This window comes from Amblyomma maculatum, chromosome 1 (genome assembly GCF_055883805.1).
Source record: "Amblyomma maculatum isolate TAMU_Amacu chromosome 1, ASM5588380v1, whole genome shotgun sequence".
In the NCBI taxonomy this organism is placed as follows: Eukaryota; Metazoa; Arthropoda; class Arachnida; order Ixodida; family Ixodidae; genus Amblyomma; species Amblyomma maculatum.
The window spans coordinates 376,302,713-376,328,754 of NC_139344.1; the positions used below are offsets into that span (position 1 = coordinate 376,302,713).

Consider the following 26,042-nt stretch of genomic DNA (forward strand, 5'->3'; position numbering starts at 1 on the left):
CTAGTCAAGCTATTAGTGTTGCTTCACTATGGTATGACGCGATACCGCTATTGGTTTCCTTCAGCAGTCCAGGGTCCTTATCGCAGATATGGACGCTATTTCTGATTTTTTTTTTATTTACAAGAAGAAAAAACAAGGCTTCACCGCTCCTAAGTTTGACAAGTGTGGCTCGAAGACGACGGTTAGCGAGTGTGACTCGCGACCCAAGGGACCTGAGTTAAATTTCAATCTGACAACAAATTTTCACTTCAGCGAAAGTAATTTACATTTTAATATATCGTAATAACGTTTGAGTCATGTTGCGACGTTATAGTCACTCTTTGTTCGTTTTGACCAATTTCATATTACTGTAATGTCACGAGCCCCACCGCGGTGGCGCAGTGTTTAACCCGGACTCGATCCCCACCGCCGGCGGCTGTATTTCGATGGAGGCAAACGAAGAGGCGTCTGTGTGCTGTGCGATGCCAGTGCGCATTAAAGATCCCCAGGTGATCTAAATTACTCCGTAGCCCTCCACTACGGCTCTTCTTTCTTTCTTGCCACTTTTACTCCCACCTACTTCTCTTTTCTATAAATAAATCTTACGGCACGGCTCAGGTGTCCACAGAAAAAGTGTGGCAGACAGTGCCCCTTTCCCCTTCATGTGAACCAGCTAAAAGCGGTGTTACGAATCTGTAGAGCGTAGACTAATGAGGAATTCTGTAGTGACATCGTCAGTGTTCAACCGCATGATCATTCCGGTATATTTGAATTGCCCGCGTGAGTTCATGTGGTTTACACGTGAAGACTCTAATCCAGAGTTTTACTGCAGGAAATCAGGTTTTTCTCCGGATTAGAGAGAGGCTCTTCACGTGTAAACCACATGAACTCATGCGGGCTATTCAAACATACCCTAATCCAGAGTTTTACTGCAGGACATCAGGTTTTTCTCCGGATTAGAGATAGGGTCTTCACGTGTAAACCACATGGACTCATGCGGGCAATTCAGACATACTCTAATCCAGAGTTTTACTGCAGGACATCAGGTTTTTCTCCGGATTAGAGAGAGGCTCTTCACGTGTAAACCACATGAACTCATGCGGGCTATTCAAACATACCCTAATCCAGAGTTTTACTGCAGGACATCGGGTTTTTCTCCGGATTAGAGATAGGGTCTTTACGTGTAAACCACATGGACTCATGCGGGCAATTCAGACATACTCTAATCCAGAGTTTTACTGCAGGACATCAGGTTTTTCTCCGGATTAGAGAGAGGCTCTTCACGTGTAAACCACATGAACTCATGCGGGCTATTCAAACATACCCTAATCCAGAGTTTTACTGCAGGACATCAGGTTTTTCTCCGGATTAGAGAGAGGGTCTTCACGTGTAAACCACATGAACTCATGCGGGCAATTCAGACATACTCTAATCCAGAGTTTTACTGCAGGACATCAGGTTTTTCTCCGGATTAGAGAGAGGCTCTTCACGTGTAAACCACATGAACTCATGCGGGCTATTCAAACATACCCTAATCCAGAGTTTTACTGCAGGACATCAGGTTTTTCTCCGGATTAGAGATAGGGTCTTCACGTGTAAACCACATGGACTCATGCGGGCAATTCAGACATACTCTAATCCAGAGTTTTACTGCAGGACATCAGGTTTTTCTCCGGATTAGAGAGAGGCTCTTCACGTGTAAACCACATGAACTCATGCGGGCTATTCAAACATACCCTAATCCAGAGTTTTACTGCAGGACATCAGGTTTTTCTCCGGATTAGAGATAGGGTCTTCACGTGTAAACCACATGGACTCATGCGGGCAATTCAGACATACTCTAATCCAGAGTTTTACTGCAGGACATCAGGTTTTTCTCCGGATTAGAGAGAGGCTCTTCACGTGTAAACCACATGAACTCATGCGGGCTATTCAAACATACCCTAATCCAGAGTTTTACTGCAGGACATCAGGTTTTTCTCCGGATTAGAGATAGGGTCTTCACGTGTAAACCACATGAACTCATGCGGGCAATTCAGACATACTCTAATCCAGAGTTTTACTGCAGGACATCAGGTTTTTCTCCGGATTAGAGAGAGGCTCTTCACATGTAAACCACATGAACTCATGCGGGCTATTCAAACATACCCTAGTCCAGAGTTTTACTGCAGGACATCAGGTTTTTCTCCGGATTAGAGAGAGGGTCTTCACTTGTAAACCACATGAACTCATGCGGGCTATTCAAACATACCCTAGTCCAGAGTTTTACTGCAGGACATCAGGTTTTTCTCCGGATTAGAGAGAGGGTCTTCACTTGTAAACCACATGAACTCATGCGGGCAATTCAAACATACTCTAATCCAGAGTTTTACTGCAGGACATCAGGTTTTTCTTTGGATTAGAGAGAGGCTCTTCACGAGTAAACCACATGAACTCATGCGGGCTATTCAAACATACCCTAATCCAGAGTTTTACTGCAGGGCATCATGTTTTTCTCCGGATTAGAGAGAGGTCTTCACTTGTAAACCACATAACTCATGCGGGCAATTCAAACATACTCTAATCCAGAGTTTTACTGCAGGACATCTCCGCGCACGTTAAAGATCCCCAGATGGTCGAAATTACTCCGCAGCCCTCCACTATGGCTCCTATTTCTCTCTTTCCACTTTCACTCCCACCCTTCCCTTACGGCGCGGTTGAGGTGTCCACAGTGAACAAGTGAGACAGTTACCACGCCTTTCTCTTCTTATAAATAAATCGGGTTTTTCTCCGAACGTCCGCGCTAACGCTAGTGTGTTAGATTTCCTTGCCCCGCCGGGGTGGTGCAGTGGTAAGACGCCCGACTACTATGCCGGAGTTCCCGGGTTCGAACCCGACCGCGGCTGCTGCGTTTCGATGGAGGCGAAACGAAGTGGCGTCCGTGTGCTGTGCGATGTCAGCGCACGTTAAAGATCCCCAGGTGGTCGAAATTACTCCGTAGCCCTCCACTACGGCTCCTCTTTCTCTCTTTCCACTTTCATTCCCACCTTCCTCCCTTCCTTTACGGCGCGGTTCTGGTGTCCGCAGAGCAAGTGTGACCGTTACTGCGCCTTTCCCTTCCTGTGAACCAATTATTATTATTATTATTATTAAAAATTTCCTTCTTCTTCTCCTTTAATAATTATATTCCTTCTTCTCCTTACCCCGCCGGGGTGGCGCAGTGGTTACAGCGCTCGACTACTGTTCCCAAGGACGCGGGATCGCATGCCGGCCTCGGCGGCAGCTTTTCGATGGAGGCGAAAAGCAAGGCGCCCGTGTGCTGTGCGTTGTCAGTGCACGTTAAAGAACCCCAGGTGGTCGAAATTTCCGGAGTCCTCCACTACGGCGTCTCTCATAGCCTGAGTTGCTTTGGGACGTTAAACCCCACAAACCAAACCAAACCAAACCAAACCAAACCAAACCTTCTTCTTCTCCTAAGAAGAGGCCTCGAGGTATTTCGTCCACGGTCCTGTCCTCGACATCCCTCGAACCCCACCAGGTCCCTCGTAAAAGTTAAGTTCCGCGCATTTTATCTGGAGACTGGTTGCTTTATTCGGAAAGTTAACAAAAACCATTGTTAACCGCCGTTCAAGTGCCCACCCCTCGTGTAATGTCCCATCTGGGGGCCCTTGAGGTTCTAATAAATAAATAAATAAAACTTAGGCAGCACTCCCTTCCCCCTCCCATCTTCGCACTCATTCGCAGTGGGGTAGGTAGTCGGACGCCTTACCACTGCACCACCCCGGCGGGGTGGTGCAGTGGTAAGACGCCCGACTACCCGGGTTCGAACCCGACCTCGACGGCTGCGTTTCGATGGAGGCGAAACGAAGAGGCGTTCGTGTGCGATGTCAGCGCAAGTTAAAGATCCCCAGGTGGTCGAAATTACTCCGTAGCCCTCCACTATGGCTCCTCTTTCTCTCTTTCCACTTTTACTCCCACCTTCCTCCCTTACCTTATGGCGCGCTTGAGGTGTCAACAAGTGAGACAGTTACAACACCTTTCCCTTCATATAAATCAATCAGGAGAAACTAAGTATACTGGGCTCCTTCTAGGTACGTTTCCTCTTTACACTGGGAGACCGTTAATAAATGAGTCCCACCTGCATGTAGAGCTTGAGGTAGGCGTCGGTGCACTCCTGGGCGTCGTCTGCGCGGTGGTCGTCCATGTGGAACTTGTCGAAGTCGAGCCGCACCCGCTCCAGGTGCTGGGCGTCCTCCATGCCGTAGATGTAGTAGCGGCACACGATGTTGGCCTGGTACGGCAGCGGCCAGTTGGGCGAATACACCGTGCCGTTGGACTCTTTACGGCTCAGGATCTTCTGGTCGCATTCTGCGAATGTCACCCCGATGCCACTATGAGGATACGTTTGCCTATTCACTTACCTCCTTACTATCACTGGCAGCTGCCGCTCGGGATGTCAGCCGATGTCTGTGACGTAAGAAAGTGGCATCGGACAACGACACTGCTATAAAAGACGCTGCTATAAAAGACGCTGCTGTTCAACAGCACAGAGGCGAAATAATTACCCGAGTGAAATGCTTCAGAAAAATTGCGAATCTAAACTTCTTTCTTTTCTTTTCTTTCTAGAAAAGTGTGTCGCATAACGGAGGAAAAGAAAAGGCGGATTTGGAGGGCAACTAAGTGAAGCTTGCCCTCTGTTGAGAAATGTCCAGCTAGTGCTAGTTTTCTTCGCTCGAGAATGGTCGGCACGTTAGTCAAATAGTCCACACACGTGAGAGATAGGCACTTGCCAAGGACAGCAGCTAAATGCGGATCGCTGGCCGAGCCATGGCACGTTTGAAGCTGTGCACTCAGATTGAATGACAGAGCTCATTGTTTTCGGATCAGAGATGAATAGTTAGCCCTTATTTCTATAGCCAAGATATGCCTTCACTTCTGTACCACGGCGTCCCGACGAAGCCCGTCGAACTCCCGCAGCTACATATGCGATCTTGGTAGCACACATTATTGAAGCCTGTGCGCTTCATTACTAGCTACATAAAGTGAGTAGGATGACAACACCAAGTCGGTGATGTCATTCGTGTCAGTGCGTTATAGTGAAACTGGGCTGAAGCTATAGGGCTGCCGTACTCAGCCATAGACCCCACGCACACAATGATTTGTGCATGAATGAGAATGGCCAGTATTGGCAGGCTCGCAATATTAAAATGTACGGTAGCAGCGATCTCACTCTGAGATCAGACTGAGCCGTCATTCGGGGCCTGCAGAGTTGCCCAACGATGCAACACAACGACAGCTTCCACAACGATGCAAGGTTTAACATCATCATGAGCATCAGTAACATAGTGGAGTTCATTGCCAGACAGATGCTTCGCCCCATGAACTTTAAAGCGTTTCAATTACTCCTGATTGTCGCCAGCAGTGAGCAAAAAAATGAAGGGGAAATGAGAGGCTTCCATATGACAAGCATAAATAAGACGGAGCCAGCAGTCGCTGATACAAAGGAAAGCCTATGGTTTTTTATATGTTGAATAATGCGAAATAATATTCATTCGTAAAGATAACTGATTAGAAAGTGGAAGAAAAAACAACCGAACAGCCACATGCCGCCGATCGGCCACGTATTCCAACAACCTTTGCTCGCCACTCGGTCATTGTCCGCAGCCATTGGTGTTCAGCGGTATTGTATTTCCTCCGACAATGTCCGTCAGCTCCGACCGTCAGCTGTCATTCCCAAGCGTTACACGTCATGTAGAGGTAGTGCTCTTAATTGGATACTATTTGAAGCACCTCATTCAATCTGTCGTTTGCAATCCATGTTGACTCCTTAACAATCACTTTAATCGTTTCCCTTAGACTGGGAACCTAGGGGTCTACAATCGCCGTACCTGATTTTGTGTCAGAAATTAAAAATCGGTTACGAGCGGCGAGGCTTTGTATGGGAAGATTTCGTGAACGTTTGTAAATGGCAGAATTGGTTTTAGCTGATACTGCGGAGTGCCTGCTGCGGTCGGCTCTTTTGCTTGCACTGATATTATAAACGCAGCCGTTTACTTATGTCTGCACTTTTTTTTATATTTGTTTGCAACAAGACATATTTCTTTTAAATTTCCCTTCAAACATGTTTTTTTCCCACTAGGCAGGTCTAAGTTCACACACGCCTATACTGAGCAAAAAGGGCGTTATCGTTTTGAAGTGTGTACTTTTTGCTTATCTTGCATTAAACTAGTCGTTTTCGTAATTGATTCGTACAAATTAAAATTTGTGCGCTGATTTTATTTTTTTATACAGAGAAATGTTGGAATACATGTTTACGCGCACAGAAAATGACAGTCATGTTTTATTTTTCTGAACTCAAACTAACGTGAAAGCAATACTCGCATAACGCATTAAAATTAGACGTTTCCTTTCAAAAGTTTTCACTTTATTCGTGTTCGAAAACGGAATTCCTAACATTCTCTAGAAAGTCCTAATACCCAAAATATGAAGCAACTTTCACATCTACGTTCGATGCCAAGAAATATAAAACCAGGGAGCATTAAATACGGGCTTCCGCCGTCACTTTTACGGCGTAAAGATAACCTGTCTCAACGTGAAAATTCAGCAAACGAGTCAAAAATAGAGAAAGAAGCAAAGCACAGCAGACGGCGGTATTGCAGGATGATCGAGGGACGAAGAAAACTCGTAAAACGCCCACGGAGCGCCGACCTGGGGGCCGGCTCAGTGGCGACGAAGACTTAGACGGTGTATCCCATAAGCCTGCCCTGGGGGCCGCTTCGTACTTATAAGCGTCGCTTTTACTTCCGCACGAGCCCTGTTTACAAGAATAGCCTTTAAAGAAACGAAAGGATGAACAAAATACAGAACAGGTAGCCAGGCAGGTCAAACACGTGAGGGCGAAAAGAAGAGAGAAAAAAAAAAAAAAAGTAACAAGAACACACAGGAAAAAGTCGGGGGAGGCAGAAAGAATAAATAAAGGAAGTAACTCACCGGTTCCCCGAATATGCTCGCCGTCATTTTTCTTGATGAAATCTGGAAAGAGCGGAGAAGGGAGGGAAAATACATGTTTAATGCAGAGCAGCGGCCTTAAAGCTGATGCAAACACACGGGCAAGAGGAATGCAAATACGGCGAGATAGGGAGAAAGTCTGAAGCACTCGAGGGAAGGAAATCCTACCCTAGAGGAATGAGAAAAAGGGGTTTCTAAGAAAGAGGTCTAGAAAAGGAGCAGGAGGAGGAGAGGGCCAGGAAATGTTCGTTTCCCTCCAAGAACGTTAGGCAAATCACTGAAAATGACGCGGATTCCTTTACATTCATGCTCTGGGGGAGGGAAGTAAGCGGGTTGGGGAAGTGAGGAGGTAGTCGGCGACCATTTACCAAGCAGCGGGGTCGTCGGAGTTCCAAGCGTGAAACGCGATATCGCGCTCGGGACTCGCCGGATTTCGATGAGGAGAGACGTCGTGCACTGAGCGATGACTGTCCTTTTCTGTTCTCTTCAAAAAAAGTGTGCCGGGCAGACACAATGCTTTCCGCTGCTCGCTCACGCTAGCACAGAAGATAAAACTTTCTGATGTTTTTTTATACTTTGACGTAGACCTTTTCGGTTTAAAGTGAAGAGAGAAGAAAACACACACACACGATAAACTCAGCCAAAACGAGTTCTTGGATTGCAATCGAAAAAACGCGCGTCAGTATTCTTCAGATGTACGTCAAAACTTGCTGGTTCTTAAGTACAATATACAATCAAAGCTACAGTTAATCACGGAAGAGAATGAGGCGTGGAAGGTGGAAGCCCGGTGAAACGAGGAAGTATTTTGATTAAGTACTAAGCTGTGCCTTTTAAGACGTTGCTTCTCTACTTTAGGCACATGCCGGCTGCATACCGACACCTTTCAGCATGTCATCGTGCTTGATAATAGCTCCTTATTACTCATTACTGTCATTACTCTTATTGCCTTATTAGAGCTGTTGCTTTGTTCAAGTTCGCATGCATTTTTGTAGCCGTAGCAAGCTAGTCAACAAAAATGCAAAAACCCCGCGCGACTGTCTTCAAAAAGTGCCATGTTTTTGCTTTCACTGTGGTTCAGCAGTACTTCTATCGCTGCTGTCGTTACCCGGCCTACATGCGTAACCCGAGGCCCTCTGGCCAACAGCTGCTAACTCGCGCCTCGCATTTGTGATGGGAGGTTGATGGGATTCGAACCCTTTCAAAACACTTGCATTTCTAGCCGGACACGATACCCATATAGTTCATGTAGGAATGTTCGTACGACTAGGTGGAAACGGAGCTTTATATCTATGTCAGTTGATCTTTCACATAGTGCGGTAGCAAGCGACTGCATGGTGAACAGTGTGTGTATGATTATAGAGTCCCAAGTTAATGAATTCGCGATAAATTTAACTGAAAGTGCTAATATGTACGCGAACTGTCATCCGCAAGGGGAGCTGCGGACAGGGCCTGTTATCGCTGTCGAACCGCACTTAAAGGTGGCGCCGCTCCTCCCCTAATTTTTAAACTGTTTTCTAATGTTAAGTCTTTACTGACCGAGGGGGATGCGGCTCTAATGCTCAGTAGGGCCAATATGCAAGCAAAATGGGCTGCCATTGAAGGCTTGAAGGTTTTATGTAACGTGTAAAGGATGATTTTGTGTAAAGTAAGGGTTTTGAAGAGTAAGTAGCTAGGAACTACTACTGAACAGGAAAATTGGCGAGTACAGGATATATGATTTGAATTAACTCAACTATACGCAAATAAACTAACTGCGCAAACTTGATGTTGTATAATTGCCATTTGAGGGAGTGAATTCAGTTCGGCAAAGCAATTCGATCACACGATCGATGCTGCAAACTAGCGCACACTCGTCCGGATAAATCTGTATGATCACCTGAATTTTTTCTTTTTCCGAGAGCGAAGCTCGGTTGAGTTATACAAGGCAATGTAATCTTCCCCGTTGTAGAGTACATTTTACACGGATGTACGACGGGTAAACACGGCACAGTAGCGCTTTATTTGTCCAGCATTCCGAGCCTCATCAGTGAAGTATCCTTTCATGCATACAACTCTTCAGCCGTTTATATAAGATTAATGGTGCCGGCCACGGCAGCTTCCCATGCCGGTCGTAATCCAATTCAATCTCTTCCGCTCTATCAAGCGACTTGGGAAAATCCCCGGTAATCCAATTTTGTTTTCTGCTTGTCGGCAACGTGCTGACATAAATACACCGGTATGCAAAGCGTCAGCACAATAAGAGGCCGCACAAGTGACCGAAACAATATGCGCAAGAAAACCATTCCACACTCGCCAAAGAGAAATGTAGCGTAACATAACTGCCTGTTGGTTGCTTCATTTCTGGTGGAGTGAGTGATTAATCTTTATTACAAGGAAACCGGCACGAAGGCTTATTCATGGGAGTAGGGACAGGGAGATCCCATTTGGAAGTCAATTAAAGTTTTATTGAGCTAGAAGTTAAAATTTCCCTGAAATTCATCGCGAAGCTTTGTATGAGCACATAATGTGAGAGGAAGAACTCATCAACACTAAACTGTCAAAATAAAATAAACTAAATTAAGCGTGTCAATGTAAAAAACAGTAAATAGCAGGTACGCAAATGTATTGAAATGAAAAAAAAAAAAATCTGCTCCAGGTAAACAGTACAGCATGGAATATAATTAGTCATCACTAGAGTACACATGATAAAAACGACATATGAAACCCACAGAACGAAGACAGCAACATTGAGTAGATAGCGTCATAAAAAAAAAAAAAATAGCGAAACTGCTTTTCCTACAGCCTCTTAAGCGAAGTATTGCGTATATTAAGATATTTATTACATTCATTGTAAAATAAGCAATGTCTACTGATTTCAACCTGCTCGCAGGTGGAAACACATATCCAAGTTATATTTTGTGAGCGAATGTTCTTTCCGGTTTTCACCTTTCGTCAAGTAAAAAAGGAATGCTGCAAGCTAGTGTGCTATCACCTCTTTGTTTGTTCTTTCCCTTGATACCTTCGAACACATTAGTCGGTAATCGAGCTGGCAATCTGCGCTGGCTGCCGTGAAGCTGTAAATCACCTGCCGAGTCTCCGTGATTTTCCTCCCCACCGCCCCCTTCTTTCGTAGGCGGCAACGATTACAAATCGATAAATCGACCGGGCATAATGCGATAGCCTCACAGTTTGCGATCTGTGCGGAAATATGTCGCTACGGGGTGAAGTTTTGGGAATAACGTAAGGAGTGCAGATCCTGAGCGTACCGGAGAAGATGATATCGTCGGCGTTATTGTTTTTATTCGGGAAGCGTTTGTGTTCCAAAGTTCACTTAGAGCGGACGGTGACCTATGCAACAAAAGATATGGAGGCTCTGTGTGTAACTATGGTAACAATAACTATTTCAGGTATGCTAGTCACATTTTCAACATTAGTTGTGCTATCCGTTTGGCGAGAATCGATATTTAATGGCTAATACAGCTGAAGGAAATCTTTTCAAAGGAACTTATAGTGATCAATGCCAGATAATATGGGTGTATTCAGATGAGAACGGTAATAGAGATCCTACGACCACTTCTTGTTTTCAGGGAAATTGTAGACGTGATGGGCAAATGTATCAACACAAAGGAATGAACCTTAGTTTTGCAGGATAGGATACGCCGTAGTCATCCCGAAAAAAAAAAAAGTATATCCAAAGCGGTAGAAAGCACCGTTCCTGCCACTTCAGAAACTTGCAAGTTTGTAGCCCTGCTAGATGTCCAGAAAAATCTTTCTGTAAATCATTTTTTACTCCTTCAATATATGTACCTTTTACTTTTGACAACCTAAAGAATATTTTTCTTTTGCCGCAGATTATAGAAAAAAACAAAACAAAACAAATAATACTCGAGGAGCGATGTACAGCAAAAAACTATTTTCAGTCCGACATTCCGGAAGGATGCACTGAGCTGTTGTCAGTGAAACTTTCCCATTGTATTATGCAGGTCATTTTCTTTATTTCAGGTAAAATTTGTAGCCATAGGGTAGTGTTTATTCTCTGCACCACTTCCAATTTAGCCAAAGTTGCAAGACATACAAAATGGACAACTTTGATCCGAATGAAAAAAAAAATATTACCATCGGATTTTAATAAGATTTGTTTCAACAAACTTTAGTATTTCATAAATATCAGACACTAAACGTGTTGCATTATACCGTTTAAAATTATAAATATACATATATAATTGAGTGCATGTCAAGCAAGAAGTCAATTTAGCATTATAATTTGGTAGGATGCAGTGAGATGTTGCTACTCACGCTTTTCCTTTGTGTTTAACAGGTCTTGTTCTTTATTTCATATCAAAGTTATAGCTCTGGGTTAGTAAGTTATTTCTCAACGTCACTTGAAAATCGCCAAAAATTAAAAACAAAACGAAAAAATTGACAAATGTATTTCGAATGAAAACAATGATTAAGTTTTTAACAAAATCTGCTTCAACAATCCTCAGTACTTAATAACTTAATACATATCAGGTACTAAATGGTGCTAGGTTGTATTAAAGGAATTAAACTGAGTGCGTTTTTAGAAAGAGTCAGAAATCAATTTAGTTTTTATTGAATAGCTACATTTTATTTTATGCAATATCCAGAACCTTCTCAGTACTTATAAAGTCCCTTTCCGCTTTTTGACAGGGTTGATAATAGCGTACAATGGAATAAATCCGCTATTTCGTGTAATATATTGAGAAAAGGTGCTGGTATAACTTTTTCTGTGCCCTTTAATTTGTCATTGTGAGGTGCTTTGATATAGAGTAGAGTTCTGATATATAATATTTCTAGGTTATTGCAAAAATGATAATAACATATTTTGAAGTCGATTTTCCTAATGTGCTCCTATGTACCGTCTTTGCCAATAGTAACCAGGCTGCAGGGGTTTCTCCTCAACCGTGTTTGGAGCGCTTGATCTATTTCAAAGACCGAAAAATGGTCTTTACAGATTAGAGTGATGCGCTTTTTTTCCGCACATGTGATTAATAATTTGGCATGTCCTGTAAAACGCTTAACTATAGGGCTAAGGAGCAAATCATGCAGACTGGTTACTTTTGGCAAAGACGGTACTATTACTAGCAAAACGCTTTGTAGCCTGAAACTTTTGGTGGGACTATGTATTTATTTATGGGAGTGGTGCAAATGAGCCGATATGCCGAGTATTTTTGTCAAATTAGCTTTCTAGCAAAGAGAATCAACACAAAGTGAATTCGCCGTCCACCTAACCTGGAGAGCCTCACTCGGAAAGCGAGACCCGAGAACATCCGCGCTCTCCTAGATATGCGCTGACTAGGTCAAAGGTCACATCTCGAATAGAACTTCCATGTGTTCAGAAAAAAGAAAGTATCTTGGTATCGAAAGAAGATGACAGCACGGAATAAAGTTTTAAAGCTGCGGCAACACGCGCGACACTATCTAATGTGGGATCCTGCAAGGCGTCATGCAGTTACAGCCAAGCATGGCTCCTTTGGAGAAAGTGGTTAGAAGGATTTGCTCGTCTGAACTGACACGAGACACGTGGCACGAATAACAAGAGATGATGAAAGCGGCTCAGAGCGATATAGGTGACATTGTTAGATTAGTGCGCGAAGAGTACGAGCTTTAGGTCTCGGACACAGACCAACGCCAACAATAGCGCGCTGCCGATGCACGCGTTAGCTCAATGTCCTGCACTTTAGCCTGACAGAAGAGGCTCTCGTAACGATCAGAGTTTTTCTCCTCTCCGCTGTTAACCGAACGAATGCGCGCGGTCCGTAAAGAGCCCCGTGAATGGCACTAGCGCAGTCGGTGGGAAACAAGCGGTGGTATGTTGGCGCTTTGCGACCAAATTGCCGACATCGAGCGTACGTTTCAACGCGCCGAGCAAAACCACCTTTCGCCGTGATCCCCGTATTTAGACTGTCCGCAGCCATCCTTTTCGCGTATAGTTTACTATTTCGTGTGTTATACCTCCTCTGATGTAATTTATGCCTTCATTTTGTTTCGCCTCATTGGTTTTGTGCAGACGTAGCATGACCTAGGTATTCTGTAACTTTTTGTATTATCCTTACTCCCCGAGTTTCTGCCAAGTGGCCAACGCACCGTCGCACGTGAAACTTGCATGGGCTGACAGGCCCTAAATGAAATATTTGTCCTACGCTTACCTGTAGGTAAGGTGGAAGCTTAAAGCAGCCCCTGTGCGTCCATGGATTGCGCCTGGCAGCCGTTCAACGAACAGTTCTTGACACATAATAGAACACGAAAAAAACTTAGAAATTGCTCACATGGCCTGGATCACTGTGCCATGTGAAAACTATTAACACGCAGTCGTTACTAAATAAAAAATTTGAAGGTTTGTCCATCTAATACCTTATCAACTTATGAAATAAAACATGCCCCCAGTTTTATATTTATCTTCATAAATGTAAGCATTATAATGCAATGCTCTTTGAGTGTCTGATATTTATAAAGGTCTGGGAATGATTCAGGGAGATTTAAATAAAAATCGAAGATTATTTTTGTAGTTAAAATCAAAGCTTAATTTATTTGTTTTCCTAAATGTTTTGAGGATTCTGAAGGTATGTGGAGAAAACCTTAGTCTGCAGCTAAATGTGTGCCTAATTTTACGAACATGGCCTACATATTACATAGAAAAGGTTTTAAAGGTAACACTTCAGCGCATCGTGCTAGAATGTATGGCTAAAGTTTTTATTTTCTTATTTTTGCAGTGCGTCGCTTCTTGATTAAAGTTTGATATTTTCCTTAGAAACACTGCGGCAGCAAAAAACCATGTCTATACTATTTTCAAGAATAAAAGCTGCATAGATTTAATTAATAAATAATGATACGCGAAAACATTTCAGCGTACAGGTAGCAGGACTCCGAACTTGTAATTTTGCGAACTGGCGAAAATGATGTTTTCCACCTCTTGTGACATACGATTTTTTTTTTTGTCGGGAAAACTGCAGCGTATCTTGCAAAACTTAGGCATAATCCTTCGTGTCGACATAATTGCCCATTACATATAAAAACTTTATTGAAATAAAGTTCATAGAATCTCGATTGCCTTTCGTATCTGACAAACAAATATAAATATTGCACCCGCTTTGCCGTGTTGGTGGTGCTCAGCTGCTTACCAAGAACGAGTGTCTCGGATCGAATTTGTCGGGCCAATTCGTTGGCTGCCTTTATCAGCGGCTATTGTTTGTCTTGAATGGATACGGGGGCCGATAAAACGAATTCAATTTGTTCGGCGGATGCGAGCTTCCCGCATTTACTCGTAATCGTCGGCTTCCGATCACATAGACCAATAACGAAAACTTCGATTACTTCGACTCTAGCGTGAAAAGGTGAGATTCTCAAGGGAGAAATCCGATCGATCGCCAGCAGGAGCAGGCTGTCGGATTGCATCCCAGACGGGTGGAGAGAAAGAGAGAGAGAGAGAGAGAGAGAGAGGGGGGGGGGGGCAGGTATTCTTAGGTCCTCTCATCAAAACAGTGCCTAATTGCCGAGGATAAGGCTAGCATGAACCAACAAGGGTGTCCATCCGCAACAATGACCTCCTATCAACTAATGATGGCCCACAGCTGGATCTTCATCGCAAAATTCGTTGTTGGTTTGAATCAGCTGCTTTTGAGCGTCTCTTTCATAATACCTCGTGGCCCTGTCCAAGCCTGTGCCAATAAAAATCTAACGTACAAGGGCACTTCAAACTCATTTCTTTATTAGCTCGTTCGCACTGGCTCGAATTACGGAACCTCTGTGCATTTGGCTGTCATGTGAGTCGAAGGGAAAACAGCTGCCGTCTTGCGCGTCACGTCAAATCGTACACGATACTTTATCGTCCATCACACAAATTTTTCAGCTTACGTGGTTTACTGATAGAGGTTGTTTATCAAAACAAAAGTTACAGAAAACAAAAACAAAACAGAGAAAGTAAAACTGAAGAGGGCGCTTAGCTTCGGCTTAAGAACAGAAGTGACGGCATGCGTTTGTTTATTTTGCCTACTTTATAGCTGCGGTGGATTACGACGCAATAATCTAGCACCTTTAGTACGGCGGACTAGTGCACAATTACTATTCGCGTTCAAGTTATGACGGACTACTTTTTTAACTACGGTGGACTACGACGCAATGACTAACCACATTTAGTTTCAGTTATTTTCATTTTAAAAATTATTTCTGTTACATTTTTTTTATTTTAAATTATTTCTCGTTTATTTCTTGTTTTGCTTTTTTCTTTATTTTTATTAATCAACGATTATTCAATCAATAAGTCCTTAGTATGAACCACCGGACATCCATCACAGTTTCCACCCATTACCTAGCACTTATCAATCAACTGCAGATCTCCACTTTTCCTACCACGCTCCGAACACTTCCGACAGCTCCTGGAAACACGCGAGCCGAAATTAGGATACGGTGACGGCTCTTTTCCCGAATCAGCTGTAACGCTTCGAGTAAGGTCCTTAATAATATTGTAGGTAGTTGAATGGCAGGACTGTTTTAAGAGGCTCATTTCAAAGTAATATATTTGTATTTCAGCCGCTAGCAACAATGCAATGCTGACAAATGGCCAGCTACATTAATATCCTACATTTTTGTCTGAATTAACGAAATCAATTCAGGTATGTTTTATAAATAAATTTATAAATACATATATATTCTTATATAAATTTCTAAATTTATAATTTATAAATAAATAAATTTATAATTTATAAATATATAAATTTATAAATGCCGGCTCTACGTTACTCACGCCTGGCAGCAGCACTTGCAGGGAAGCTGTGCGCTTTGAACAGAAATCTTATATTTCGTTCGCACTGACCAGATTGGATGACTAACGATACCTGAAAACTGCGCACTTCATCATGTGTTGGTTGCGCAAGCACTTTATACTTCCTGTAACTTAAGGCGCTTGTAATCTTCACATAGCAGTCGGGAAAGCCGTCTCCCGCCTCATGTGCAGAGGGACAATATGGCGGAGCACTTGAAACGAATCAGATAAACAAAACAGAATAGGATTTTGGGGCCAAGTGATGACAGAACGGTTTGCTGAAGGGGTTGAAGGAAAGGAAAAATGCGCACGCACACACACACACACACACACACACACACACACACACACACACACACACACACACACACACACACACACACACACACACACACACACACACACACACACACACACACACACACACACACACACACACACACACACACACACACACACACACACACACACACACACACACACACACACACACACACACACACACACACACACACACACACACACACACACACACACACACACACACACACACACACACACACACACACACACACACACACACACACACACACACACACACACACACACACACACACACACACACACACACACACACACACACACACACACACACACACACACACACACACACACACACACACACACACACACACACACACACACACACACACACACACACACTTGATCCACTTGTTTTGCACAGACGTGTATTCTCCCCATCCTCTTTCTTTCGCTGTGGACATGCAGTCCATGCGCATCCCTCTCTTTTTCTCTGTCAAACAGACGTACTAAATTTCTCTCTTTCATTGAAGTTGGGCCCACAACTGTCTGTTTCGGTGCCTTATACAAAGACGACCCATAATCTCTCTCTCTCTACCAGACAGTCTCTCTCTGACACAGATCCACACACCCCATCGGTGCCTCACAAACGCCCACACACGTCGTCGGAGCACTTCGCTCTCGTCGTTTGCGCAGAGTGCGCTCGCTTTATACGCCGACCCGTCGCGCTGCCTCGTCCCTGCGGGGCGGCATTTCTGCGCCGCCACCGCAGCCGTGGCAGGTAATCGATGGATCTCGTTGCCGATGACGAGAGCGAACGACGAGGGCGAACGACGACGACGAACGTTCCCCTCTTCTCGCCGCTCCCTTTTGGGGACAGGCAACAGCCGCAAAGTAAGAAGAGGCAAAGAAACGGGAGAGGAGGAAGAGAGTGCTGCGGAGAAACGGAGTGCGCGCGCGGGCGCTTTTTACGCGTCCAAACGGGAGTGAATTAAGCCAATCACATTTTGGGGCGCCCTCCTCCTGTCTGCGAACAGAAAGAGCGAAAGAGGAGCGGCGCAAAAAAAAGGGAGGAAGGGATCGTACGTAACGGCAACTTCGAAAATCTGTCAAAGAATTTCGCGAGTCCTCCTTCTTTTCCGGCTGCTCTTCTTTTTTCCCCTTTTTCATTCTTCCCTTTTACTCCTAGCTCTTCACGTTTCGATCCCCACTTTCCGTTTAATTTGGCTTTTCGTTTCTCCATTTTCTTGCCACTCCCGAATTTTTTACGGGAAAGTTCATCCGGTGTCGTCACGGTTTAGAGAACCTCTTTTCAAGATAACGTTGCCATATTTAGCCAAGAGGTGGCGTCCGATAAAGTTGCAATCCTTTTAATGCTCCGCATATTACTGAATGCCTTCAAATGAAAATCGGGGGAAGGCTTGTCTTAGTGATAACCTTTAGAATTATTCACTGCTTTCTTTCTTGGACCTAGAGCTGCTCTCATGCATCAAACGGCGTTAATTTTCGCGCTAGGTTGTTCTTCATACACGCGCTTGGTGAGTCTAAAATTGTAATGAAAAAAAAAAAATGGTGTGAAGAAATTAATGTTGAAAGGTCTCGGAACGGAAGATTGGCAGAACACTCAATCAAATTGAAATGCACTATACTAAGTGAAGGTAGTGAACTCAGACGTGGCCCACCCTGATCAAGTATTTAGATGAATAAGAGGGAGATGAAATGGCATCTTACAGGAATTCTCAATCACTAATAGCTGTTTACGAGCGTGTGCCAAGAGACGATAATGGTTTTTTGTCATTCACGCACGGGACAGAAACTTGTGGCTAGTGAATATACAAGTAACTATGCTGAGGGCAGCACGAAGGCTATGCAAATCAATAATTCACAGGTGATTAAAGCAATTAATGCGTCGAGTGCGCGTTACCATTAGTGTCCTCTTCTTCTCATTTTATTCCTCCTCTCTTTTGAATGGAGGAACGGCTACCACTGATGTATTCATGTCATCACGAGGGGGTGGGATTATCCAGTACATCAGCCACTGTGTGACCACCTTCCTGACCCAATCCAACTATACTAACCTGAGATGCCGTACTCCCTCTCCTCGGTTTTCAACCACATGTCTCCGGTTGGTGGCTGCGGTGCCCCTCTCCCTACCCATCACCTTCAATCCTCTCTCTATCTTCCATCTCAATTTCCTCTGTCGTCATCTCACGGGAATTTGGAGGGCGGTTTATCTTTTTCCACTTTGCCTCCTGCCTATCGAGGTTTCACAAGCCGACGCCGGACGCTTTTCGCATCATGGAGGTTTAGCACTAAGAAGCGCTAGTTATTGATATCCTAGTTGAAATGAAGAAGAAATGGGTGTACGCAGGGAACTTAAATCGAAGGCGTTAGGGAACGGATTCCAAAAGGGGCAGGTGCTCGGATGAGACTGATAAATTTTACTTATAAAATGACCGTACCTGGAAGAGTTAAAAGTTTAATTGGAAAATTTGAGATATGGGAGAAAGGGTCTGGCCTGCAGTGGACATGGTTAGCTGATGTTGTTGATGATGACGATGTCCAGCTTAGTAGCGGCTGACGTAGCCCTTTTTCTAAAACATGCAGAAGCGATAAAGGCGTAGACGTTTGTTGTTACAGTGGTCACTATTACAGCAATGTCCCGGCTGAAAGCGACAGTGTAATTTGAGGTTTGGGACTCACCATCACCAGTGACACTAACAGGCTGGCCCTCCAGGGGCTGGCATACCACTTGTAAGGGAGGACCAGTTACGCGGGCCCCTCCCATAGGACATGAGGGAGGCTCTACCCTTCACTTATATTTTTAATGGCCAATAAAGGTTACCATGATTGTACTCGTCGTTGCCTGCCCTCAGACGGAGCAACGTTTATGGCCAATTTTTATTGGCCATAAAGGTTACTTGGCTTGAGGGCAGGCAACGGCGAGTACAATCATGGTACAAAGCAATGAGCTGAGCGGCTCGGCGATGCAGAAACATTAGAAGGATGTCGAATGCATCTTGGAAAGCATTAGCGCAGCCTAGAATTAGCGTTAGAATCATTAGCAGCACAATTTAGGGGATCGTGTGCATGTCATTTTAGAGAGTATGTATGTATGTATGTATGTATGTATGTATGTATGTATGTATGTATGTATGTATGTATGTATGTATGTATGTATGTATGTATGTATGTATGTATGTATGTATGTATGTATGTATGTATGTATGTATGTATGTATGTATGTATGTATGTATGTATGTATGTATGTATGTATGTATGTATGTATGTATGTATGTATGTATGTATGTATGTATGTATGTATGTATGTATGTATGTATGTATGTATGTATGTATGTATGTATGTATGTATGTATGTATGTATGTATGCATGTATGTGTGTGTGTATGTATGCATGTATGTGTGTGTGTATGTATGTATGTATGTATGTATGTATGTATGTATGTATGTATGTATGTATGTATGTATGTATGTATGTATGTATGTATGTATGTATGTATGTATGTATGTATGTATGTATGTATGTATGTATGTATGTATGTATGTATGTATGTATGTATGTATGTATGTATGTATGTATGTATGTATGTATGTATGTATGTATGTATGTATGTATGTATGTATGTTTGTATGTATGTATGTATGTATGTATGTATGTATGTATGTATGTATGTATGTATGTATGTATGTATGTATGTATGTATGTATGTATGTATGTATTGCATGCGAGGGTTAAAGGTCCCCGTCCATCATAAATTTCGCTTGTCCGTTATTCTCCTCTCTGTTTGTCCCAAGTAGCCGCGCTGTTCTTTGATCATAAATTTCGGTGTCGGCCTCGATTTTGTGAGTGAAAAATCACAAGCATGGCTCTGGCAGGCGGTAGCTGGCAGCCGACATGGCAGAGCATCGATGCTTCAATGCGACGAGAGACCATAAAACATCAGAAAGTAGGAAGAAGCTGCCAACTTGGGTTGCTCATTTCAGATGGGAAGAGGGAATAGGAATCAACCTTCCAGTGCTCTTGGATGCCGAGTTAGGCACGCTACTCCTAGGCTACACAGGCACGTTCGTACGGTTTGTATAAAGCGGTGCTTTATACATCGAGTGGTGGCCTACGACCTGCTCGTGGGTAACATGGTAGCTTAGTAGTTTAACGCTATCACGTCATACCCTTAAAGTCGGAGCTTAAGTGTGCCCCGTAATATTTTTCTCACCAGTCAAAGAAAAACATTTAGGTGTTGAACGTTGCTGAACTGAATGTGGATCGAAAGCGTTGGCTGCGGACGAATGAGCGTTGCATTGAGCACAACCAGCGTTCCGCTGAACGGGGGTTCTAATGCAGAATCCACTTTCATGCCCTGCGCATGCGATGTCTCCTCTCCGCGCTGGCGCACGAACCCTCCTCCTCTTTGTAGCGAGCGCAGCGGCAGAACACTTGTGGAACGGTGCATCTGGTTGCCATGGTAACGGAGCATGCGCAGTAGTGGCCTCTGCCCGGCTCCGTGAAATGCGCATCTACTAGCCTAGTGCAGCTTTCGCTACAAAATTTTCAGAATAGAAGATTCACGATTGAGCTCTATCCTACATGCATGAAGCGTAGAGCTCGTTGCTGTTCTTGGCCTGTGGCTCTGTTTCGCTCAGTTACACAGCACCAACGCACACATGGCTCAAGCGCCAGAAGGGCGCATGAGAGTTGCTCTCTATAAAGTGGTGTTGTAGCGCGCATGTTACTTGCGAAATCGGCGGGTTACTGGAAAACCTGCATATTTGGTTTCGCCTACAGAAGCCCTGTTTTCCTTGAGAATGTTTTTTTTTTTTTTTTTTTTTTTTTTTTGGTGGTTAGAACGAGGTACTCTGCCGATGAAGGCCAACTTAAGTTTGGTTAAAGTGCACCGTAAGTCTCTGTCACCATGATAAGTTTTTTTAATTTGGTTTTGGTTTATAGGGACATTAAACCCCATACACCAAAATCAAACGAAACAAACCTCCTCCTCCTCGTTCTATTTTCCAGTTATATTAGTGGAGCTTCAGAATTTAAGAAAGTAAAGCTTAAAACATCTTACATTCAACGATACTTTGTAATTTAAAAAAAAAAATTATAGTTGATGGATTTAGAAATCGTTTTTATAACACTGCCTGTTTAAAAAACATCGGCACGACAGTTGCCTAGCGAGAGCATTGCAGTATATTCTTAATGAATATTTAACGAACGTTCACTCCCAGAGTCCCGTTCGCTGTTCTTTGCTTTTACGGCTTTTAACAAACCTTTTCATGCGATCAGAAAATAAAAAAAAAAAAAACTACCAAGTCAGCGAATACTGGCGGTCAAGGTAAGCGCTTATGATGACATGGCTGCCTCGACATTCGGCGAATTCACCTGTCTAAGGGCCTCCACCGGCCCGGCTCCCTACGGTACGACGACCCGATTCAATTAGACTCGTTTTTCTTTTTTCCCTAGCAGTCGACACAGCAATCAGATATTAAAATAAGGTGTGCTATAAAAATTGCTATCGGCGATTTGCCCTTCCTCGTAAGAGAAGCAGCACTGCTATTGCCGCAGAAGGCAAAAAACTACGTCAGCAACATGCAAGGCAGTAAAGGAAATGAGCTGACTGCGTCTCGGCTTGATTGCGCAAGTAGAGCCCACAAGTTTTATGGCTGAGAACGCTTTCTTTTTTAGCCGCGACTCCGCCGAACTGAGAGTAGTAAAAACACATTCTCCGCTTGTTATTTCTGGCCTCTATATTTGTACTCGCTTCCGAAGCTCGTTAAGAAATTTCCCTCTTTCTTTCAAATGTTTTTTTATTGTTTAACGCTTGCGAAACCATTGCGTAGGCTGCGTAGGGCGCAGGGCTTCTTTATAAATGGCAGGATATAAGGGCTTTTTTCAGCCATTTGGGAGAAAACATATTCTGTGCTTTGTCATGTAGAGATCATAGAGCACACTTTTTCAGTGAAATTAAAAACAATTGGCTGGGGCTTAGCTCGGTTAAGCCCGGATATCAGAAGCGAAAAGCTTCGGCGATGATGACATTACTTACCGGTCCTAAATCTCGTGGATGCCACAGTCTTTCGCAGACGTCACATACATGACCGAACGGACTGTCCTCAAACTCAGTCTTAAACCTCTTTGTAGCTCCAGCGCTTTCACACACTTTCAATGTGTAGTCTCTACACCGGCGACTGTTCAGTTCGTCGTCGATGGCCGCGTCACTTTCACTCTGCTCGCTGTTAAAACTGGTGGTAGTTGTCAATGCTCTTAACTGGGCTAGTTGGTGAACGAATTCATGGTGCTAGCGCACAAGGAGGGCACACACGGCGGGTAGGCGGACAGGACAAACGCTAGCGGACAGGACTAGCGTTTGTCCTGTCCGCCTAACCGCCGTGTGTGTCCTCCTTGTGCGCTAGCACCATGCCTGAAGGTGGTAGTTGAAAGCCGTCTTTGAACCTCTTGTCGTCGTCGTTTCGCCAGGCGCTCCTCTCTTTGCTTAGGGGTCTCCACTGCTCATTTGTCTCGACGCCTCTCATTATATCGTTCTTTCCTGCGTTCGGAATCTTCGTTAGTTGTCGTGCTCGCCACACTCAAAGGACGCTTAGCGTCTTTTTGTCGCCGTGTAACAGGGCGAGCCTCCCGCTCTTCCGGCGTTTCAGCAGCTTGTTGAGCCTTACGTCTGGCATTTCTTCGCTCCTTCTCGGCCAATTTCCACGCCACCACTTCAGCATAGTCTTCTTCCATGGCCGCCTGCGCTTCCCTTAGAGAGCTCCTACATATATACCGACCGCTTCGACCACAGCTGCGTATCAGCAGCAGCGCGCAGCAGCAGTTAAAGGTCAACTCCGGTGGTTTTTCCATCATTCTGTGTTTTTGGTTGAATTACATTCCTCGGCACGTCCTGACTCGAACACAAAAAACCGTTTTTCGAAATTCCAATTAGAAGTATTTTTAAAAAGAAAAAACTGCAAATCGAAACCGAAACTGCTTTCACGGTCAGAGACGACGTCCCAGGTGAAGAAATGGTGACGTCACACTCAGTATTAGAGAAACACTCGTACGTGCGTTGGATAGTGAAAATAAAGTATGGAAATCATGAAGAATTGCATAAAATGTCTGAGGTAGTTCAATATAAGCCTCACAATTTCATGATCATGCGGGAAGTGGACAGTAACGCCGGTATACTGTTTGTGGCGTCAGAAACTCAGTGTTGCCGGCAGAAATAGTCTCAACTTAAGCCATGAAAACGGCATATTTTAAATTCGTGTTGCGCGCGAACGGATTATCGTACGGCGCCCAAATTTTGTAGAATGCGTCAGGACGGAGAGGAGAATCTACAGTAATTTTTTTTTTAGAATATTCGAATGTCAAAATACCTCCGGAGTTGCCCTTTAAAGGTCAACCGGAAGAGCCAGCATGCGCCTTTCATCTGACGTCACGCGGTTCTCGAAGAGCTGCGCCAGCGGCAGCGGCGGCTCGACAACGTGCGCCTCTCCTCTGACGTCACGCAGGTTCGCGCATGCGCAGCTGTAGCCAAATGAAGCGTTTCGCTGCAATAACGCCTTCCGCACTGGAGATAAGAAAACAACATTTGTTCAAGTGAAAGCGCACTTGCGTCTACTACCAGTTTATACATACCACGACTACCAGTTTCAAGTATGCACCGCGTGAAAAATTGTACAAGAAAAAAGCGTGCTCCGTTTACATTTGTCCCCGTCGGTACGTGTTAGTTGGCATTGATAAAATGTTAGTGAGATGCACTTACGTCTGGTTATGTTCAAAAAAGCGAAATCATTGCGAGTTCTGTGTCTAGTTTTGTTATGAGTGCTGCATTTAGTTGCTTAGCCATTGCTTAGTTGTTACTAGTGGTAAAATTTGGATGAAGTTGGTCTAAGGAGCCGAATTTTGGGGTTAGCCATCCAAATAGTAACCACTTAATTGACCATGCTCAAATTAGGTTACACATTGATTTTTGTCAAATTCGGACAAAGTCAAATTTTGGAGTTGGGTGCGGAGGGACAAATTTGGGGGTGGCCCAAATAGGTTTGAAGGTAACCACTTGGTCACGATCGAGTTAGGTTAGACATCGATTTTAGTGAAATTTCAATTTTCTTATGAGACGGAACTGAATTCGCAATAATAAATCAAACGACGGCACAAAGTACTCGGAATGGGCACGTACGGGATTCATAGTTGTCGTACGCACAAAACCAGTGAGAAGTTTCCAACGCACATGGTCTGGCTTTGAACGGCACTTATGAAGCCACTAAACCATCAAAGTTCTCAGTGGTGAGACTGATGATTCGTCTAACCTTTACAAAGGTTTAGAGCTTCGAAGGTGTTGTACTTTCCCGAATGTAGTGTTTAAAAATAAAGTGGTGAAGGTGCAAGCGTAGCTTGAACCTAGTTATAAGAGGGAAATATCGGTCAGGCATTGTTTTGCGTGATTAAGAAAGGTTTGACAGCGGAGGTTTGAATCAGAGAGACACAAAAGCCACGCCTAAAGTGTAGACACGGTATCACTTTTAACGCCGCCTTTATATTCTGCGAGTTTGTATTACTTCTTTTCTCCAGCTGATTAATTCTCAATGCATTCTTTAGGATGAGGATCTGAAACGTTTTTTTTTTATTATTTGATTCGGGTACCCATGCAGGTACATGAGTCTGTAACCATTTATATTAATAGAAAATAATATTAGCAAAGTTTCAATAAAAGCATGTTATGCCTGCAAGTACGTAGTCTGTGCGTCATCATGCAGTGCTGTTGAAGACAAGCGATCATGCTATACGCACATTCATGCTTTGCTGGTGCGCGCCCAAAGGAGCACAGCATCAAAACGCAAATGTTGGCAATATGTGTCTTTCGCTCTGTCTGAAGAACGAATAGATTGAAAATATTTTCATTACTGCTACTGGTCGAGCGAGTCTGTTTAATTAAGTATAACAGAAAAAGCATCGGCTATACAAGAAGAATGGATTAAATGCTGAAGAACAGCTTCTAATCTGGCAGCGGAGGGAAGATGATTGGGAAGAAATGAAAGATGCGGTAACTGCCTCGCTGGGTGGACACCTGGACCGCGAGGTGAGGGATGGTGTGAAGGGACGAGGAGCCCTTAACGTTCTGCACGTGCAGAGGAGTCCCCTGCACGTGCGCTGCGACTGGGCAGGGATGGTCAAAAGCTGCCAGGCAACAGAGTGGGCAGTTACCTCAGACCCTCTCGGTCTAAGAACCTAGGGGTCTTCGCCCTCTGCGGCGGAGGCTACTTGCCACAGGTGTATCTGTATGTCTTGTGCATGCCATCATTGCACTTGCCGTCGTTTCGACGGCGGACGGAGGATGTTGCGACGCGCGTCTCTTTTTTTGTTTGACTCTCATTTATTTCTCTTTTCTCTCATCTCTTTCAATTCTTTGTCCACACAAGGGAGTGCTGGTAGCTCGACTAGAGCCAGTTTCCTCCTTCCTACAGCCGCAATAACAATACTATCGTCCGGTCAGAGGGCCTGTTTTAGAGCTAAGCTCTACTACTCGGGGTGGAACTTCGGATTTCACTCGCTGGAACCAAATGACATTGACCTAATAGTTGTTCGCCCAATGTGAGACATACTGTGCATTCCTTTCCCCGAAAACCAGCTGAAACAAAACACTGAAACAAAAAGTACTGTTTCACTTACCAGTGAACGCCTCAACCGCTTTGTGTAGGAAAGGGAAAAAAGCCGTCGTATGGAAGGATCGGGAAAAATTTCAATCGCCTGGGGAACTTTACCATGCTTATCTCTTACTCCGCTCGCAGTAGAGTGAAAATCAAGAGCTCGAGGACATGGCTTTTAGAACAGCAGCATACGTTGAAGAATCAGAAAACCGCCTGAAAGCGCAAGTGGGTCATTTTATTTTTTAGGAGCGGAGCGTTTCGATGTTGATGGCAGGCTGTATGTGGAAAGCGCGTTGCGTATACTGCTCCACTTTGAGCCTTCGGACTCCGA

At 44.1% G+C, this 26,042-nt stretch overlaps 1 protein-coding gene across 1 annotated transcript in view; it reads right to left on the minus strand.

Moving 5' to 3' along the window:
- The window catches only part of LOC146208304 (cubilin-like), a 144,984-nt gene that overhangs the window by 23,637 nt on the left and 95,305 nt on the right, over window positions 1-26,042 (minus strand). Inside the window, exons 6-7 of the mRNA XM_084592627.1 lie at window positions 6,949-6,990; window positions 4,097-4,326 (exon numbers count right to left, since the gene is read on the minus strand). Coding sequence (XP_084448753.1) covers window positions 4,097-4,326; window positions 6,949-6,990 — 272 coding nt within the window. The remainder of the gene's footprint in view (window positions 1-4,096; window positions 4,327-6,948; window positions 6,991-26,042) is intronic.